Genomic DNA, 19,079 nt, shown 5'->3' with positions numbered 1-19,079 from the left:
CACCTGCCAGAGATGGTGCTGTTGGAGCGAGCAGAGGGAAAAAACCGCCCTTGTTTCAGCTCGACCAATGGCGTGAAAGCAGCTGCTCCAAGCTACACGTCGATTGGACAGTGACGCTTAGATCGTATAGAAGGACAGCTATGATTAGCTGTGAGGCCAGGGCAATCCCAAGACCTATATGAGCAGTCGTTTGCAGACGGCGTGGACTTTCTCAAGGGTATTCCTCCACAACGGGGCTTGCCCTGCAGCGGTCGACATCATTGCCTGTGATTACCTTCCTCTCATGAGTCATACTACTCTGAGCTGAGACTTACCGGGAGTTTAAAATGCAGCCTAAGAACTGCAGCAAAACCTGCATCTTTTGTTAAAGAGTGGCCATATATGAGTGCATGTGTTGACTGCGAGACAAAAGGAAATTCACTACAAAAGGATGACTTTGAGTTGAGAGTTTTACTGTCGGCGTGCATTGTTTGGACCTTCTGTCTACCCCAGATATCTCTAACACACTTGGCAATTCATTATCTTTCACTCTAAAGTGTAGCTGGCCTTCTGCTGGGATTCCTCAAATCAGCCCCTAAGTGAAAAATTACTACATTCACATTTTCACTCGAGGTTTCTCCGCCATGCCCGTGTGCTCGGGGACAATGGGTGTGCCATGGCAACAACCAGGCCCAGTGCCAGTGTATGTATAATCCCCTCCCTCCCCCATTTTCACTGGCCTGAATGGTCTGAATGCAGTTCCCCACAGCCATACCCCCCACAAAGAGAGGTCCTGGCATCTTTTCCAGGCAACTAAGGAAACGCTGCAAAAACACAACAACAAATGTGTCATAGACAGTAGCAGGAGAAGACGGAGTACCAGAATAGCTAACTCAAGCACAGCTGTCCCATTATCTAAGGGTTGGGGTTTTGTATTTAGATCATTTCCTTTGTGTTTAACACTACTAACGGAAACTATAGGGCTCAGTAGCAATACACAATAAGAGTTACTCTTAAATTTTATATATGTTCATCTAAAAGAGTCATCATACGCCAGGGTACATCTGTGTTTTCCAGGGGATATGTAAAGATTAGAAAAGACTCACTATAGTGAAAGGCTGGCCTAAAAGTATCAGATATTCAGCATTCAATTAAATGGTAAAAAAAAAAATCCGTAGCTACTGTCGAGTATAGATGGTTAGATTAATTGTAATGATAAAAGCAAGGGAATATCTTTTTAATATAAATATGGAAATGGATTTTAAAAAGTTGAAAAAGCCATCCATCTTATTAGCTGCTTATCCAGTTCAGTGGGTGGACTTGAGCCTATTTATTTATAGCCTATAGCTCATTTAAACAATAGAAGTTGTGCTCTAGGCAGGCACATTTAAATTCCAGGCCTCCAAAAACCCAGTTTCAAAACCCAAGAAAAGCTGAAAGGTGTGTTTTTATTGTATTAACTGATTATTGTAGAATCACAGGGATTATTAAAATGTGTTCAGAATTTGCAAACTTATGATGACTCATGTCATAAATCACGATACACTGCTCACCCCCACATAAGCTGCTTTTATATGTTAAAAGCATCAGTATCGGTATTGCTATCGGCAATACTGGCAATACTATATTTACTTAGTATCGGATGGATACTGCAGTATCCCCATACCACTAGTATTCATGGTGGCACTGGAGCTGATCTGACAGTACAGGTACCTCTGGGAAATAACACAAAAAAGGTAGGAAACACAAGTGTGCTTGTTTTCAGAGGATTTGTTTGGAGGAATAAGAAAATAAGTACAATTTCTATTTAAATATTCTGGGCTTTTGTTTCCAAAGCAAATTTGGCCTTTGCAAACCCGAGCAGATGATTAACAAAGTAATATTGTGAAGAATTCATTACTTTCCACTCTGGTTGGTGGAACACCTCGTGGCTGAGAATACATTCACAAAAGTTTTTAATGTGACGTTTCACGTGTAAATGTCTAAAATAACACACCTTGCTTTTTTAAAAATACCAGCTGCTGCAAACACTACAGAGATGGCCAGCCACAAATAGGCTGTACTGTTTTTAAGTGCACGTTTCTGAAACTGCTTAATCTAGCATGTGACGGTGTCAGTGGCACATCACACATGCGAGCACACGACAGCACACACTTTACCCCTACTGCTTTAAATATACATCTGGGAAAGCTTTTCCATTAATTAATTCGCTCCTCGGCCATCTTTTTTTTTGCCACACTCACACAAAAACTACCACACACCATGCATGGTGTTATAAACTAGCACTGAGCATCAGTCTCAGGAGTTTTAATAAGACAGGTAAGCTGCAAACCTGCTAATTCCCTTTGGTGCCACAAGTGCAGTGTCTGCTTCTGAGAACCCCCAACGCTACACTCCCCTAGGACAATGTACCACGGTATCCCTAATTGATAATCTTCTACTACACTGCAAGCATCACTGGAGTCATTGTATTTTTTTCCTCTATAGGTCTCTTTGAAGAGCAGGTTCATTATGTGCACGCACAAACACCAAGACATAAAGAAACTGCTGATTTCTGATAGATGCTTGTAAGGCTCATGCACAATTTTAATGTTCATCCTCTGGATTGCATTTATGATCAGGTTAAAAATGAAGAAATGAACATGCTTTTGAAAATGCATCGCTCTATGTATCTGGAGCCATCTTGTGGTAAAAAAAGGGCCATTACAATGACAGTGTGCTTGTAGATAAAAACAAACAAATAAAAACAACATTCATTTAAATGAAAGAGCATCTCAAATATAATATAAAATAGAATATCTGGTTACTGGTGTATATCCAGAAGGTATTAGCACTATATCATAACTCCTACTAGCTTTCTGAAAGGTGGGTATCTTCTACTAATATTGCTAAATCTTTCAATATGAAAAGCTAATAAAAAGACCACACAAACATAGCTCACGATTAAAATAAACATTTATGTTCTATGTGGAAAAGAATATGTAGAGATAAATACTACAAACTACATAAAATGATCATTTCAATTGTTTTAAACCAAGGCCCGAATGTTTCCTAATCGCCTCATCTCTCGTTTCCATCTACGTTGTGCACAATATATCTAATTAAAAAAAGAGTGTGAATCACAAGATGTAACAGCATAATTGTGACTGCAGTGTCTGTGCTGTGCTGACGTCTGCGGTGATGTCAATATGCAGCTGTGAAACATGCTGGACATACCCTGTTTTCTTTCTGCCACTAGATAGCACCCTTTTACTGTGTTAAAGGCTGCACGAGTTACAGTCACAGCTCCATAGTACAAGTACAGTACGATACAGTATTATCCTTTTTTGGTAACCATTAAGAGTCGAATTATTTATTTAAATATGTAAACAAATAAACTGCTGATTTATTATACAAATGTTATTAAGAAATAGGCTCAAAACTCAACAATTAACAGATTAGATGTAACACTTGCGTTCATTATCTGGCACAGGTGGAAATAAAATATTAGCCAACAACTGCAAGGTTCCAGCGTCAAGCTCCCTTCTCTGCTTCTCCCTTCTCTAACTGTGCTAACTAAGAAATTACCTCGTAAAATATTTGGCCATAAGGCTGGTATAGATGTCTTTTGCATAACAAATACTTGATTTGTATGGCGAATAACTGGCCAGTGGGCAGTCTGAAATACTGTAATAGAGTGTCTGACACTGCCTCTGCATTAAAAACTACAAAATGACCTTTGCACCTTGTACCTCTATATCCCCCTCATTAAGGTCTCAGCAGAGAAGTTAAAAAACAGTTTATTGATTAAGCTCCTTTTGTAACAATGCATGAATAATTACCTCAATGACAGAATGAATATTCACAATAATCCCACTATACTGTGTTCATGCTTTACCCTTAGTCTAAAACAGATACCTCCTGATATTTGAACAATCAGCTACCAGCTGTTAAAATCACCCTGCTTCACTATCCTATGAAACAAAGCTTTAAAGGACTGCACTGTTCATGGTTTACAGGCTGTGAGGTTTAAACCAGGCTGAGACAAGCACTTGAATGCTGAGTGCATCTCAGTTTCCCATGACCATGCGGTGCAGCCGTGCTTGTTAAAACAGGCTGACGTCTCTTTTACGTCACAGCATGGCAGAGGATGTTACATAAAGTTAGGAGTGAAAATCAGGCTGATTGATTTCATCTTTCTTCTAATCAAGTGGCTTTATCAAATACGATGTTAGACATTTATATGTGAGTGAGCGTTATCGCATCTCGTTCATCATCTGTTTATCCATCTGTACTCATACAAAGACTGAGTTATCCCAGAAAGAGTGTGGCACATTTTTACTCTAACTCCATTTTTATTTTCATTTAGTTCAGTTCAGTTTTATTTATATAGTGCCAAATCACAACAGCAGTCGCTTCAAGAAGCTTTGCATTGTAATGTAGCGACCCTAGAATAACAGAGTTAAAACCCCAACAATCAAACACTCCCTTTGAGCAAACACTTGGCGATAATGGAAAGAAAAACCTCCCTTTTAACAGGAAGAAACCTCCAGCAGTACCAGGCTCAGGGAGTCGCAGCTATCTGCCGCGACCAGTTGGGTGTGAGCAGAAGAAGACGGGACAAAAGACACACTGTGGAAGAGAGCCAGAGAGTAATAATAAGTAGTTAAATGAGGAGTGGTGTGTGTGTGAAGAAGAAACACTAAGCATAACTAAGGGAGGATTCAGGATCAACCGGTCCAGCTCCATCAATCTATGGATGACAAGATTGGGATGTTTCCGCTCTAAAACATTGTAGGTTGACATGTTTTGTTACACAACTGAGCCAAGTTGTGCAATTTTGAGCCATATTATACAACAGCATGAGAGGTGCATTTTAAATGAGATCTTAATACAGATGTTAGTGGCCTGTATAGTGGACGGACTCTAATATTTAAAGCCAAAGATAATGTGGCTACTGGAAAAGTGCTGATTGAGCCTTTTTTCAGAGTCACTCTTTGAGTTTTGGGGGTTGTTTTGAGTATTTTTAAGTAGCTTAGCATGGCTGGAAAGTGACTCAGTGAGTTTGTGACTCAGTGAGTTTGATCACAAACGACGTGATCTCAACATGATGAGATCACGTCTAAGTTGATTCAAGCCTAACCTTTACTTATATTGTCATGGATCCCAGTCTGTAATTTTTTTCATTAATCCCACTAACAAACAGAAAATATAAAGAAATATTAAAACATTTTCATAGCTTAAATGATCTGTATTCTCGATGACTGCTTCTAAAACACATTCTGCCCTAAAACACTGCTACTTAGTTAAATAAAAGCATGTCAGTGATGAAGGTAGGGTCAAAAATAACTTCTAATTATATACACAGCAATGGAGTACTAGAAAACATATCTATTTATTACGATTAAAACAAGTAAGATGTATCTACAAAGTGTGACACTATTTCATTATGCCCAGTTAGATTTTCATGATATTGTTCATTTAAAACAAACAGGATAAGGTACTGTACTGCGTTCTTGATCTGCTAAAGGTCTGCAGACCAGAAGCTACTAAAGTCCGACAGGTACAGATGAACCTGGAAGCATTTTAGAGGATAATCTGAAATGCATTCTTTAAAAAAAAATACCAAAAAGTAGAGGCACACCTTCTAACTGCTAAGCTTAAAGGTCACTGCATGTTTAAGGTTCCTGCTCATTTATTCATATGATAGGGGATTGCTTACTTTTACAATGAAGTACCTCTTATATTATCCAAACTCTTGGCTGTAACAGTACACAGGACCGCATGTAGTTTTCTTTTATAACTTATCATCACTGTGCATCTGGAGACGCCAGAGAAAAGATCTATTAGCTGGGATAACTAAGAGGACTCACTAAAAATCTAATCAGGGTCACCACCGAGCACTGGATCTTCTGTTTCTTGGAGATAATAAATGTGAATGCTGCTGCTAAATCAACTATAAATATTTGGTGTACAACTGCTGTATCTCTGTGTATGTAACTCCAGACAAAACCCCAGTATGACCTCAGCAGTACTGTTCATAGCATCACAGTATCGTAAACAGGCCTGCGTTATCATTTCGTTCTTTTGCAACATTAACACAGTGACGGCAAATCCTCTAAACTGCCCAGAGTATCACTAGTTCAGACCTGAACTATCCAGAAGTTGCATAAATGGATAAAGATCTGACCTTGCTTTTTTTTAACTACATCCTTGGCATTTAAAAATAATGTGAAGCCTAGCTGATAGTGTCTGTGTAAATTTAAGGTGGAATACCTTTTAAGTCTTGCTAAATACTGTTCTACATTAATATTTCTTCATCCCAAGCGAATCCACGGTGAATTACTGCTACCTTTAAAATTACTATTCATTCTAGGGTATGATCATACTTTTTCTGACCCAAAGACTCTCAGCTCAGTGGATCATTTAGGACAGATATGGAGATGAAGAAATGGACATTATCTGGAATTGCTCGCAGAGAGTTTTTAAATCACAGCCACTGACTGCTTGCCATCTGCGTGAATACAATATGACTTCCACCTAACTGAAATATTCATACAAGTGAACAGATGGCACCCTTTGCTCTGCTCCATTTTCTGGTCCCCTATACACTTTCATCTTGCTTATGAGTTTGTAGACATCTTATGTGTGCGGTTATGTGCGAGCGCAGGTGTATTTCATGGCCTTGGCAGTGCATGCAGACCTTTTTTACGATTCACGCAAAGCACCGCTTACCAACGCCGAGCGAAAGAGGGGAACAGGAGTTTCACACTGTGCTCTTTAAATTGGCAGCTTTTAGCCTCAAAGGCAGCACTGTCTGGCATTCATATTGGCCTTTCATCTCCAAGTAATCTCCACACTGCTCTTAATTTGTCAATCTTTGTTGGATTTTTACTAACAGGCGCTGCAATATTATGAGTCAGATAGTAATGGATGAAAAATTATGAATTCACTTCAATCACAAAGACATAACCCAGAACATCTCCTTAATTGATCTCATTTGAATTCACTTTTATCTAAATGGTGAGCATCTGAGCAGCCTCTGCTTGTCGCTAATGAATATGTAATCATGCTAGTTCAGCCTTTTTAGAGATTACTGATTAAAACTGAATAAAGTGGTGTGCCCACAGCATCACAAAATGACTAAAAACTTCATTTGTAGTACATCACAGAGAAAAAACACATCAACAGAAAGGAGAACTGGGTGAGACACACATAAAAAGCTAAATGACAAAATTAGTAAGAGCGCTGTTTTACATTTACATAGACTTGCAAATCACAACAGATGGGAACTTTACTATTTGAATGTGTATATTTCTCATCCTTTTTTCCCCATTTTATTTTATTTTTTTTACCTTTTTCTCATTTCTTAAAGTTGATTCCTAACTTGCAAACCCCGGAGGGGGACACTAAATGAAACAAAGAGACAAATTAGAGAGTGTGAGAGAGACATTCATTCATTTTCAGTAATGACATCTGTCTAAAATGTTTAAATATGACTCACTGATTCTGCATGAAAAGCACTGTGTGCACATCCATGTGGCTTTATATAAAAGGAAAAGAGGTGCGAGGAAGGCAGATGTCATATTGTATGAGTCAGATGAAAAGAAAAAAGAAAAAGATGAGGTATGCTTAAATGGGTCAGAAGCTTCCACTATGAGGATCCTGCTACGTTCGCTTTGACATTGAGTTTCTAATTAAAGAGTATGTAAATTTTTTTTGTATAGGTCAAATGTTTTGAAAAAGTGCATCTTTAATTGCTTCGTTTGCGTGGGACATTTAGACGTGACAAATATTTGGAAATAAAGTGAGGAACTCATACAGATTCATGAAGATGAGCACTCCATTAGCAGAGGACAGGGGTTTTAATTTGTAATTGAAATACCGCTAATGAGAATCAGTGGACGGAGGAATAACAATCGTGCAACAGCACAGAAATAAACAAAGGCGCTTTATTAGTGTGTGACGCTTGCCACAGTCCTCCACACAACTGTTAATTACGGTCTCTGAGTCATCCATCTGAATGTGTTCGCAGCACCTTTATAAGTCATTTCACAGTCAAACAAAGTGATAAAGTTTGTTTTCATCACGAGTGGAGAGATAATCAAACACTAAACAATCACTTTTAAATTCTCTTTTTGAACAGTGCTTGCAGGTGTGATCATTTTTTATTTAACATGCACAGCAGATTTGCAGGATATGCTGTGTATTTATGCTGACTAGACCATCACTGCAGGCAGTGCAGTGCCAAACATTTTCAAGATCACTTCTATTTTTTATACACCCCAAAACTCTACTTGATTCTGTGGGAAAGTTTAAGAAAATCATCATCTGTTTTTAGGGATTTGCATTTATTTGTAGAAAAATACATTAACTGCCAATACTAGCCATTTTGTTTCAACATCTGAAATATGTATTTTCATTAAAAGAAATGATTACAGAAGCTTCATAGAACAGCAATTCTTAGCAAATTTGTAAAAGCGCTCAAAATTGAATTTAGGGGAGGGAAAAAAAAAAAAATTTCCTCTCCTTCGAGCCGGATTCGAACCAGCGACCTAAGGATGCCTGGGAAACCACTACAGTCCTCCGCTCTACCAACTGAGCTATCGAAGGGAGCTGACAACTACCGCCACCCCCGTGTATTTATCAGATCGGCAGATATGGCGGACGCCCTGTTCGGTTAACATGTTTTCTGGAAATTCGCATCCGCCACTGTTTTCCACTTGAGCTAAATAGTTGTGTGTGAGTTTCCCCACATATTTGAAGTAACTTGGTTGCCCTCAAAGGAACTTTAACATTGCGAGCCTTTCAATAACTTAGCAGCTATTAAACCCTGTTATTATTTACATTTGTTAGAGCTAACCTAGACAGCTTAATAATGCTACCTTACCGCACTGTATTTCGGCATGATATGTGAAATATATCAAACACTACACCGTCACATTGAACCAATTACGTTTCTCACGAACAATAAATACACACACAACGAGCAACTTCCGTACCGGGGAATTAGCTCAAATGGTAGAGCGCTCGCTTAGCATGCGAGAGGTAGCGGGATCGATGCCCGCATTCTCCAATAACATTTTCATTTTTTCTTCAATGTAAGGCCTCGAACACGCTAACAAACACCAAAATATTTTAGCTGAATTGTTCTTTTTAAAGTAGTAGCAGTTATCACCTACTTTTAAGGATGCGGTGAATACACCTAATGTTACGGTTGTCGTCCTTATGCTGTTCTCTAAGTGCAAATACCCATGTGCAAAAAATGCTTTACACATGCCATAGTTTGTTTAATGCTAGGTAAAATCACGATCACTCCTTTAATTAGGAGCTTAGCCAGCGAACCTAGAATTGTAACAAACCTCTCCTGTGCGTGGTTATCTTCCCTCTTACGTAATGGTCTCCTCCCAACTTTGACTGGAAGTCACTTTTGATAGCTTCCGGCTGCTGTCTATTGTCTAAGTTAACATTAATGCAAAGCTGGCACTTGATCGGCAACATGGTAAAAAGGTACTGAGTACTAGGTGTTTTCAGTAGAGACTGTCAGATGCTATCAATAATTTTAGATATAAAAGTCACAATCAAAGTTAGCCTATGATTGCATCACTTGCCAAATCACTTGCCCCTATCCTCTCAAACACATAGCCACATGGCACCCAGTGTAGAAGAGGCTGGGGATGGGCTGCTGTTCAGCACTGCCCTACTTAGTTTCATATATGGACAAGGCAAAAATGGCAACCTTAGACGTGACAGCAGTAGCTGCTAAAAACAGAACTGACACAGAGGAGATAGGAGTCTACACCCGCTAGGACAAACATAACAGGCCTACTACTCAGCCTGAAGCTGGGCCTATGATAGATTGCTTTTAGAAAGGACTTCATACTAAACTTTTCAGACTTTTTAAGTTGTTTAGTTGCGTGTGAAATCGTTGACACCATGGACAACTTGGAGAAACAGCTGATTTGTCCAATATGCTTGGAAATGTTTACAAAGCCTGTGGTCATCCTACCCTGCCAGCACAACCTGTGCAGAAAATGTGCCAATGATGTTTTCCAGGTAAGCTATTGAATGGCTCAAATTGGTACTTTTTTATAAAGTTGGTCTGAATTTTCACATATCAAAGACCCAAATAGTGACATATAAATTTAACACCTATAGGCTCTGTTTACAAACATGTGGATTGAATGTTAATGATGGTGGTTTGAAGTTTGTGTTATGGACTGTTAATCCCCTGGATTAATATTTCATAACTGCCGAGCGAAACAATGTAATTAATTTTACATCTGCTATCCATCAAAACCCAGCTGTCATGCAAAATTCAGAGCTTCCCTTGTTGTTGTTTACAGGCTTCAAACCCATACCTTCCAACAAGAAGCGGCTCGTTGACCTCTGGTGGACGTTTCCGATGCCCGTCCTGCAGACACGAGGTGATTCTGGACAGGCATGGTGTTTACGGCCTGCAGAGGAACCTGTTGGTTGAGAATATCATTGACATGTTCAAACAAGAATCCAACAGGTGAGACAGATCAGACATTTGTCAAAATAACAGAAAATGAAAAGAATTCTTCATGTCTGACAGGAGGATGTTTTTATTAGTGAAACTCGCCTTGTAGGGCAGTAAAGTATAGTAGCAGGAAGTGAAACACTAACTCTGGCTTCTGAGTCAGAGATCTGCAGTGGGTGAGAGGACGTTTCTACTTGCAGTAGTCATCCACACAGATTTTTTATCCAGCAGATGACTGAAAGGCTTGTATGACATGATATCCACAACACTTCTTGCTGTTGTGACATTATTTCATTACCATTATCCTAAGTAGAGTTTATAGGATGACGGCCTCTCATCCGAGATGCTTCTTCAGTTCTGAAACCAAAACGTAGAGAGTGCCAGGTATTTAAACCTTAATGGGGATTTCCCCTTAAGAGGTGATCGTTGCCCGACTAGTAGTCCTGTCCATCATCACAGGAGCCAAACTGGGAAGAAAGGAGTGGGTCGTTACCACCTGAGGCTTCAGATGAAATCACTGCGAGATCTTGCGTGAGACCACATTATGTGACCCGTTGAGTTCACCTGACGCAACGTGTGAGTGGGTGTTGAGCCGCCTGGGAAACGGATCTTGAGACTGCATTGTAGGTGGTTGACAGTTGGTGTTGTTAATGATCCGTCATCGTCTTTTAAACCGTCTCCTCGGTCTAAAATGCAAACATTCACATCCTGCAAAGATTGACCTTTATCCTTTCTTAATGACTTAAAAACAAGCAAATGTAAGGTTTTGGAACGACCTACTCAAAGTCAGGACCTTAAACAGGTTGTTCGTGCTCAAAAACCCCTTTAAATGTGTTTTAATTAAAGCAATTCTGCAAAGAAGAGCAGGCCAAAATTCCCCCACGGTGATGTGAAAGACTCATTGCCAGATATCGCCAAAAGCTTTATTGCAGTTCTTCCTGCCAAGGGTTGCACAACTAGTCATTAGGTTTAGGGGACAATTACTTTTTCACACAGGGCAGGTGCATTTGGATAGCTTTTTCACTGAAATGAAATCATTAATTAAAAACTTCATTTTTTATTTACTTGGGTTATCTTTGTCTGATGGTGTGACAAATATGTATAAACTTAAGAAATAAGGAAAGGGAGAAAACTTTTAAGGTATAAAAACATGAATCATGTATGCTTGCTCCCACACTACTCAGCAATGATGATGACCTATTGATTACAGTGCTGGCAGTGCATGTGAATGGCAGGGCACACCTGATGGGTCATCGATAAGCTGTTTAGATGCCGAGATGTGTAACAGTGACATTATCAAACTGACACTGCATGTCACATCAGTATGCAAATGTGCAGCATCACGGGATACTACCGCTATTTCCATCGCACCTCAACAGCAGCAAACCAGCACCAGAGAAAAAGGAAGAAATGCCCATGTGTGATATTCACGAGGACGAAAAGATCAACATTTACTGCGTGACCCACGGTGTGCCCACGTGCTCCATGTGCAAGGTCTTTGGAGCCCACAAAGACTGCGAGGTGGCTCCTCTCAGCAGCATCTACCAGACGAAGAAGGTGAGGCCTGAGATGCTTACAAAGGCTACGGATACTGTCAGCCATGGTGATGTGTTTTTTACAGTTTCATCATGAAGTATATCATAGTGTAACCATAGATTTGCCCCAGATTTGAGTCTGTAGTCATGCTGCCATGTCCTTGCCCCCTAGACGGAGCTGAGTGACGGGATTGCCATGGTGGTTGGTAACAACGACAGGATGCAGGGCATCATTAGTCAGCTAGAGGAAGCCTGTCGTGCCATAGAGGTCAGTGTCCGACTGCTGCAGTGCCTGGCCGCTCACTCACGCAGCAAGCCTCACTCCGTGCACACACTAATGCACCTGCACAGACGACCAAACTGATGTAATGTGTCCTTGTCACGGCCACTCTTTCTGCTTTTATCCATCTGTGAGATTTAGACAGAGACGCAGTAAGAGGAAAATAAATGTTTTGGTTCCACAGACTGCTTTAATCTCCCATTTTCATATTTTCTCCTACGCTGGGTCCACATACACTAGTTAGAGCATCCTATTCTGCCTTCGACCCACTTCCACGGACAATAAAACGAGCAGTGTAATTGATAGGGCGAGAACAGGCAGCTTTCTTATGGTTCACGTGCCACAGTTGGACGTAGTAGAGAGGAAGCTGGAGTGACTCCAGTCCCCTGTGTGTCACTGCTATAGCGTCATGCACATGGCACCAAATGAACGGAAGGCATTTTGCAGTATTTAGACATCCGAAGAATGAAAACAACAACTAGTTTCCGCATTTTCTCTCATTTTGAAATTCTAATGTACTTCGAAACTGAATTGCCTACATTTCCCACCCAGAACTCATTAATAAAGAATGGACCTGCAGAATTTACAACCTTTCCCTGTGGGTGTGCGTGTTTTCTTCACTTGTTCTCGCACGTACAGGAGAACAGTCGGAGACAGAAGACTCTGGTGTGTGAAAAGTTTGACCACCTATACTCTATCCTGGAGGAGAAAAAGAGGGAGCTGAATCAGAAGGTGACAGACGAACAGGAAGAGAAGGTGAACTATATCCGGGGCCTGACAAGTAAATATGGAGACCATCTGGAGGAGAGCTGTAAAATCTTGGAGATGGGGATCCAGGCTATGGACGAGCCAGAAATGGCATTATTCCTGCAGGTCAGAGCTGCTACCACATGGGGTTTAAATTTGACATAATTTTAGCCAATTCATAAAAGTTTATCAGTATTTTATGTGCATGTTCAGTTGAACTCTCCCTTGTTTCTTTCAGAACACAAAGCCTCTCCTCAAAAAGTAAGTATGCTGTTTGTTTTTCAATAATAATAATTGCACTGATAAGAGGATGAAGGGGTTTTGCAAAAAAAGAGACTACACTGCCAGTGTAAAAGTCAAAATCCTTTCTAGCTAATGTTTTTTAATCACTCTCATGAATGATTACATCTGCACTTACACATAAAACCACAACTCTAATAGAGCAAGGTCACACCTTCTCTCTGGTAGCTGTGGAAAATAATCCTGTGAAATGTTGCAAATCACTATCTTCTGCTGTGGCATCCTGAAATAACTTGCCGAACGTGCTAAACATCACAGACTGAATATATTTAAGACGTGTTACCATGACTTTGTGAGGCAACATTTAGTCCTGTGAATATCCTAAATGAGACTTATGTGCTCAGGATTGAAGAGGCATCCAGTGCAGCGCACCTGGATAAAGTAGAGCTTGGCTACGAGAGTATGGATCATTACAAAGTCGACTTCAAGAAAGAGGGCAAGGCCCTGCGGAGCATCGACTTCATCCAAGGTGAAGGAACAGAGATCACGGCTTTAATTTGCTTCACACCCCTCAGTCTTGTAGTTCTCCAGCCTTTATCCTTATTTGCCTTAATTCTCACACAGATGACGACGATGAGGATGAAGAAGATGAGGATGCAGGAGCCGGTGCTGAGGAAGGAGAAGGATCACAAACTGTTTCTGGAGGTGCTGTTTCAGCCACCTCTGCCCAGCCTTCTGCACCCCCCCAGCAGATGAGCTCCTCCCCCAGCGCACCCACGAGCACTCCCTCAACTTAGCTGTCAGCCATCGGCCCTGACGACACCTAAACCAGAAGCAGGATTGATTGTTGCTCCTAAATGTTGACCTCAGGTCAGCTGTGATACATTTTTAGCCACGAGGGGAACCTAATCTGTGTATGTAGATCTTAAGGAAGACAGATGTTTTACTTCTGCCTCTTTTGTTGTGATTGGTCTATCACAGCATTCGGACTGATTTTATCTCTTTTTCTCTGATTAAAAAAACATGCTTTAATTCCTCCTTTTCATTTTGAACATGCTTAATGACAGAGGGACTTTGACTGTCATTCAGCTCTTTGCAGAATTCAGATGTACTCAAATATTTTTTTTATGTGGTTGACCTTTTGAGACTCGCTCCTTAAACTCCATCATTAAAAAAACATAATAGGAGAGCCGCTGGTTCTCCTCCCTGTTGTATACTTCTTGATGACTGATATAACTTTATGAGTAATGTAGCAGAGTGATAAAATAAGCACTGTGACATTTCAGTATTTCCTACATCGGGCTGCTTGTGTTATGTTTAATGTTCTTCATTGTAATGTGGCACAGGTATTATTTCCCATGATGATATATATGATACATGCATATTATATACATTAAAAGTGATTTGACTAAATACCTTCAGCATACTTTTTCACATCACTAGTTGATACTAGATGTAAAAAAAACAGTTTTGTTTCTTCGTAATGCCTTCTCCCTCCCTCCCTCTTCGTCTTTCCACACTCCTATTCGCATTTCTGTGGAAGGAAATCCAGCTCAATGCGTGAGTGCCTTTTTTTGGCTTGTTCAGACACTTTTAACATCCTTCTCCACTGCATGATCAGGATAACACTCCTGCGTATACATATGAGACCACAGTGAGCAAATATGAGTGCTCCCATATTTTTAGACCAAAGCAAATAATTTGCTGCCCTGCGATGGCCTCACGTTGCTGTAACTCCACCGCTCAGGTAGTCCACCATTCAACGACCATCTGTTATTTTACACCACGTCTCGGTGAGTTGGATCCTTTACAAACGGGCTCAATCCCACACTAAGCCTCAAGATGCTTTGCGGGCCAAAAAGAATAGGATGACTCACACCCACGGCTCTTGTTTAGCGTAGCCTGACACTGGGGGTCAAGAATCAGCGTTCACATACACACGCTCACACATAAACACACACACACAGTGTCTTTGACACTAATTAGCTATCAGTGGTGCATCTTTGAGCTAAGCGTGGTTGCCTCTTGCTGGTATAATGAGAATTGCCTCTTGAGGATTAAGGGTTTAGAAGAAGAACGCTGTATGAATGTTCACTGCGCTGAAGGGTTGTTCAGATTTTTGGCAAAGCACTGCAGTTAGAGCTTTTTGTGTGTGTCTGTGTTAGACAGAAGGCATGAACTGGCTCCAGAGCAATGCCATGGTTAGACCTATGCAATTCTTTGCACTCAGTTAGGCAAACCTTTACCAGTCAGCATTTATAGGCAAGACTCAAGATGCTGTGGCCATTTGTGCACTCTTTAACCGGCTATTTTTTTTCTCTCTTTTTTTTTAAGTTTCTTTAATGTGGGACTACAAATCTATATGTTTAAGATTATGTGTATTTTAATCAGATTACTAGTCAAAGTTAATGGGAATTTTATTTTTTTTAATTGGAGTTACTGGTAACTAATATGTAAGGATATCCACAGAGAAATGTAAGCATTGCTTTTATTTTTTTTATTAAAAATATAGATATAAGACGTTCTGTTGCACAACAGAAAATGACTGGTTGCACATAAGTTTATTAACAAACATAAATATCATAAATACAGTGATTCATAATCTAAAACAAAATGCCAATTTTGTGAATGCAATTCATGTCTTAGACAAAAGTATTCATCTCAAATATGAAGAACGGCATATCTCTACAGATCTGACACCAACATTGAAATGGCAAGGTACAATCGGCTCATTATAAGTCAAGCCCGTTTATGCTCCATAGTTTGAGGTTAAAGCTATAAACAATAAAGTGATAAAGCAGCACTATATTGTACAGAGCATGTTTTGTGCTGATGGCAAAAATGCACAACAGAAGGAGTAAAAGAAAAAGAAAGGGAAGGGAGATCTTTGGCGGGCTGGGAAATCATTTCCCGAAGAGCTCCATCATTCTTCTGTTATTCTGCGCTTGCTGAGCCAGCTGTTCCGCCCTGGACATCTCCATCATCTCCCGGAGCAGGTGGAAGGTCAGATCCAGGGATATCGGTGGGTCCTCGGACCTTCTTCCCCTCTCCATCGAGTCGTCCCCGCGGTCTCCGAAGCCGCTTATGAGCGCCCTGATGTTCCCAACTTTGCCCTGTAAAAGACGCCGCGTCAGCTGGAGTTGCAAAGCTCTGTTGAAGATGGAAGGTGATCCGCCGGGATACATGGACGTTGATGGGAAAGAGTTCGAGTCCCCGTTGCCCAGTCGGATGAAATACTCCTCCCCAAGCCTCTCCAGAATCGGGCCGGATTGCTGCTGCTGGGAGTTTGGGGTTTGTAGAGCTGGGACGCGCAGAGTACTGCCAGGGCTCTCAATAGCCCGACATTCGAAGCGCGGTAAGAAGGCAACTAGCAGAATCACGGTGGTACCGAATAAATTGAGCTTCATGTCAGGATTTCAACAGGAATCTGGAAGGAAAAATGAAATAAATGTGGGTTATTTAATTTTGGCACGCTCGTTTTTCTTACTGTGGCGCGAGATGTGCCGCGTAAAAAGGCAATTACGCACGTAAAAGAGACGTTGCAGTAATGCAACGGGCAAATTATAACTATTGCTGCCGCAGGTTATTTTTATTATTGTAAGATATTTTGCGATCTGTTGCCACCTGTTATTAGTAATGGGACTATATATTGTGAAATTGATCTGCGATGTGGAATATTTACGCGTAAAGGAAGCTCGAAAATTAGAATTAGGAATTATTGTCTTCTATCATTATACTTAGTCCATCCCCAAAAATGAAATCAGAAATGAGAACAGAAAGATATCAGCAAAGCCAAAAATCCACTTTATCATCTACAAATACAGTTTTTAAATGTTTGCTGTGAAGCACAAAGATGTCTTTAATTAAGCAAAGTCGCATTAAGCTGTGCTTGGCGAAAAGAATAACTAAAATGCCAAAAGAGGGAAAAATACGAATTCACATTGTGGGTAAAATTAATGAAACTTTTCTTACCTTCAGGCTTTAGAGGTGGTCCGCTACAGCCGTGTAGGTTGCCAGGTAGTTGGCGAGATGCCGCCCTCCTTCACTTCACTTTGAGGAATCAAGTATATAGTTACTTAAAGGATAGATGCTGAATGGACTTATATAGCCACCCTCACTATAAGTGTCGCGCTCCAAGCTGAGATTGAGTCTGCGCGTTCTTGCATGGGTGTAACGTGAATGGACGCCTCTGACAAAGTGCTTTAGTTTAGATGAGATGAGTCATATGTGAGTGCGCGCGCACGTGCACGAGCGTCTACCTCGGCGCTTTCAGAATAGGCCTATAGGTGACACACCTGCCGGCATTTTCACTTGAGTTTGTTAGTTGAAAAATAATTGCAAAGGTTCTTGGACTCCATGTGGCAAATAATCAGAAGTTAAAAAGTAATATTTAAACGAGGTAAGTCTGGAACTATGTTTTTTTCTTCTTATCAGTCACTGCTCATTTTCATCATGTGTCTTATAAAAGACAAAGGAAAAAAAACCCTTCCTTATCTGACGACACCATACAGTGACTGCTCTTGGCTACAAAATTGCAAAAGTTATGTAACACTGTGGAAGTGCGGTAGTTTCAGGTATGACATTTTGGTGCAATCTTCAGGACTCACTTTGTCTCTGCATTTTACACCACAAGTATTCCAAAGCAGTTTTCCGACTGCCCTGTGTTGCATTCAGTGAAAGTGCATTTGCAAACACCTCAGGCTGGGAGAGAGAGAGCGAGAGCGGTATTGTCTCTCAGTGATTCATTGCTGCTGCACATATATACGTCACCACCTCTACCAATCGGTGCCTTGGCCACCTTGCTCCAGAGGGGCCCACCGCCAAGCCACACTTGCAAGATGAAGCGCTTATCCGGGTATTAGAAAAGCGATTAGAATGTTAAACAGCTCAAATCTTTAACTTTGTGTTTCCGTCTGCTTTACCTGCTTTACATTTACCCGAGCATTTGTGCAATACCTTAAAACAAGCAATTCCTCCACAATGCCAGAGGATTTCTTTTCAGTTCCGTTTGCTTATTAGTTTGTCTGTAAGCAAGTTTAAGTAAAAACAACCTGGCTGAAATTCATGAAACTTGGTGAAAAGTTGGCCATTATACTTTGGTTGGATCCAGATGGCCTTCTTTTAAATGATGAGCTAGGACACTGGCATTGGTAGAGAGCCCTTTTAGTTGTGCAATGCCATTAAATGAGCACTAATTCTTCCACAAAGGCAGAGGCAGAGGATGTGGATTCCCATATGGCAAAATATGTTGATAAAAAGATGGCCCTTTCATACTTACACCTAAACTTAGAATGCATGGTAAGGCAACCCTTCCAATTAATCCTTAATAGTAAATCCATTTCATTCAGATGTTCAGACCGGGAAAGAGTAAGATTCAAACATATGCAGAGGTCAAAGTGACCTAACAGGTAGTGTGCACTCAAGTAAAATCAACCACTCTGGAAAGAGAAAGCGAGAGAGAGCGGGGGGGACATTTGATTGTGTAAATGTAGTCATGAAGTGCAGGATGGTTTTGCTTCAGAAAAAAAGTACTGTCTTCCAAGATTCATGCATTACCTGCATTGGTTTTAGTGGATTAGAGGATAATATGCAAAAACCTTGTTTCCCCTAGCCTCTCCACTTTGTCACTTTTCATGCTCCGTTACCGCTCAAGGGGAGGTGTCAGGTCCCATCATGAGAAACACATGTTGGCTGACACAAATAGAAAACACCGCCATGAGAGAGGGACTGCTCGTGGTCAATTCACGTCACCTCATTTTCAAATCACCGTCCCTGGACAGATCACTGGGAGAGAAATCCTCTCCTGTGATGCCAC

The 19,079-nt window shown here is 40.7% G+C and overlaps 2 protein-coding genes and 2 non-coding genes across 5 annotated transcripts; 2 read left to right on the top strand and 2 right to left on the bottom strand.

Annotated features, from left to right (window-relative positions):
* Nucleotides 1-8,485: 8,485 nt before the first annotated feature.
* Nucleotides 8,486-8,571, bottom strand: trnay-gua. Its single transcript is given in 2 exon segments — nucleotides 8,486-8,521; nucleotides 8,535-8,571. It is a non-coding gene; the product is annotated as a tRNA-Tyr (tRNA).
* Nucleotides 8,572-8,961: 390 nt separating this feature from the next.
* On the top strand, nucleotides 8,962-9,034 carry trnaa-agc. Its single transcript has one exon. It is a non-coding gene; the product is annotated as a tRNA-Ala (tRNA).
* Nucleotides 9,035-9,423: 389 nt separating this feature from the next.
* On the top strand, nucleotides 9,424-14,668 carry trim55b (tripartite motif containing 55b). Of its 2 annotated transcripts, XM_039617425.1 has the most exons (9): nucleotides 9,424-9,468; nucleotides 9,864-10,014; nucleotides 10,305-10,474; nucleotides 11,842-12,019; nucleotides 12,170-12,265; nucleotides 12,917-13,150; nucleotides 13,263-13,285; nucleotides 13,669-13,793; nucleotides 13,889-14,668. In XM_039617425.1, exons 1-9 carry the CDS (start codon nucleotides 9,431-9,433, stop codon nucleotides 14,059-14,061), a joined length of 1,188 nt encoding a protein of 395 aa, XP_039473359.1. In that variant the 5' UTR covers nucleotides 9,424-9,430; the 3' UTR covers nucleotides 14,062-14,668. The 2 variants fall into 2 exon arrangements, with proteins under 2 accessions (XP_039473359.1, XP_031595042.1); XM_031739182.2 differs by lacking the exon at nucleotides 9,424-9,468 and having other exon boundaries at nucleotides 9,492-10,014.
* Nucleotides 14,669-15,820: 1,152 nt separating this feature from the next.
* Nucleotides 15,821-17,382, bottom strand: crhb (corticotropin releasing hormone b). The gene is made up of 2 exons (XM_031739183.2): nucleotides 17,237-17,382; nucleotides 15,821-16,691 (listed from the first exon to the last, which is right to left on the bottom strand). The coding sequence occupies exon 2, from the start codon at nucleotides 16,669-16,671 to the stop codon at nucleotides 16,168-16,170; it is 504 nt and encodes a 167-aa protein (XP_031595043.1). The 5' UTR covers nucleotides 16,672-16,691; nucleotides 17,237-17,382; the 3' UTR covers nucleotides 15,821-16,167.
* Between the last annotated feature and the right edge of the window lie 1,697 nt (nucleotides 17,383-19,079).

Source organism: Oreochromis aureus, linkage group 9 (genome assembly GCF_013358895.1).
Source record: "Oreochromis aureus strain Israel breed Guangdong linkage group 9, ZZ_aureus, whole genome shotgun sequence".
Taxonomy (NCBI): domain Eukaryota; kingdom Metazoa; phylum Chordata; class Actinopteri; order Cichliformes; family Cichlidae; genus Oreochromis; species Oreochromis aureus.
Note: the sequence above shows the minus strand (reverse complement) of the source record. Positions and strands in the feature narration are given on the sequence as shown.

Excerpts from the sequence above, each read along its gene's own strand:
- trim55b (XM_039617425.1), top strand. The coding sequence starts at position 9,431 with ATGCAAAGCTGGCACTTGATCGGCAACATGGTAAAAAG. Across the intron at positions 10,015-10,304 it reads GTGCCAATGATGTTTTCCAG|GCTTCAAACCCATACCTTCC; the intron begins GTAAGCTATTGA and ends TGTTGTTTACAG. Across the intron at positions 10,475-11,841 it reads TTCAAACAAGAATCCAACAG|CAGCAAACCAGCACCAGAGA; the intron begins GTGAGACAGATC and ends GCACCTCAACAG.
- crhb (XM_031739183.2), bottom strand. The coding sequence starts at position 16,671 with ATGAAGCTCAATTTATTCGGTACCACCGTGATTCTGCTAGTTGCCTTC.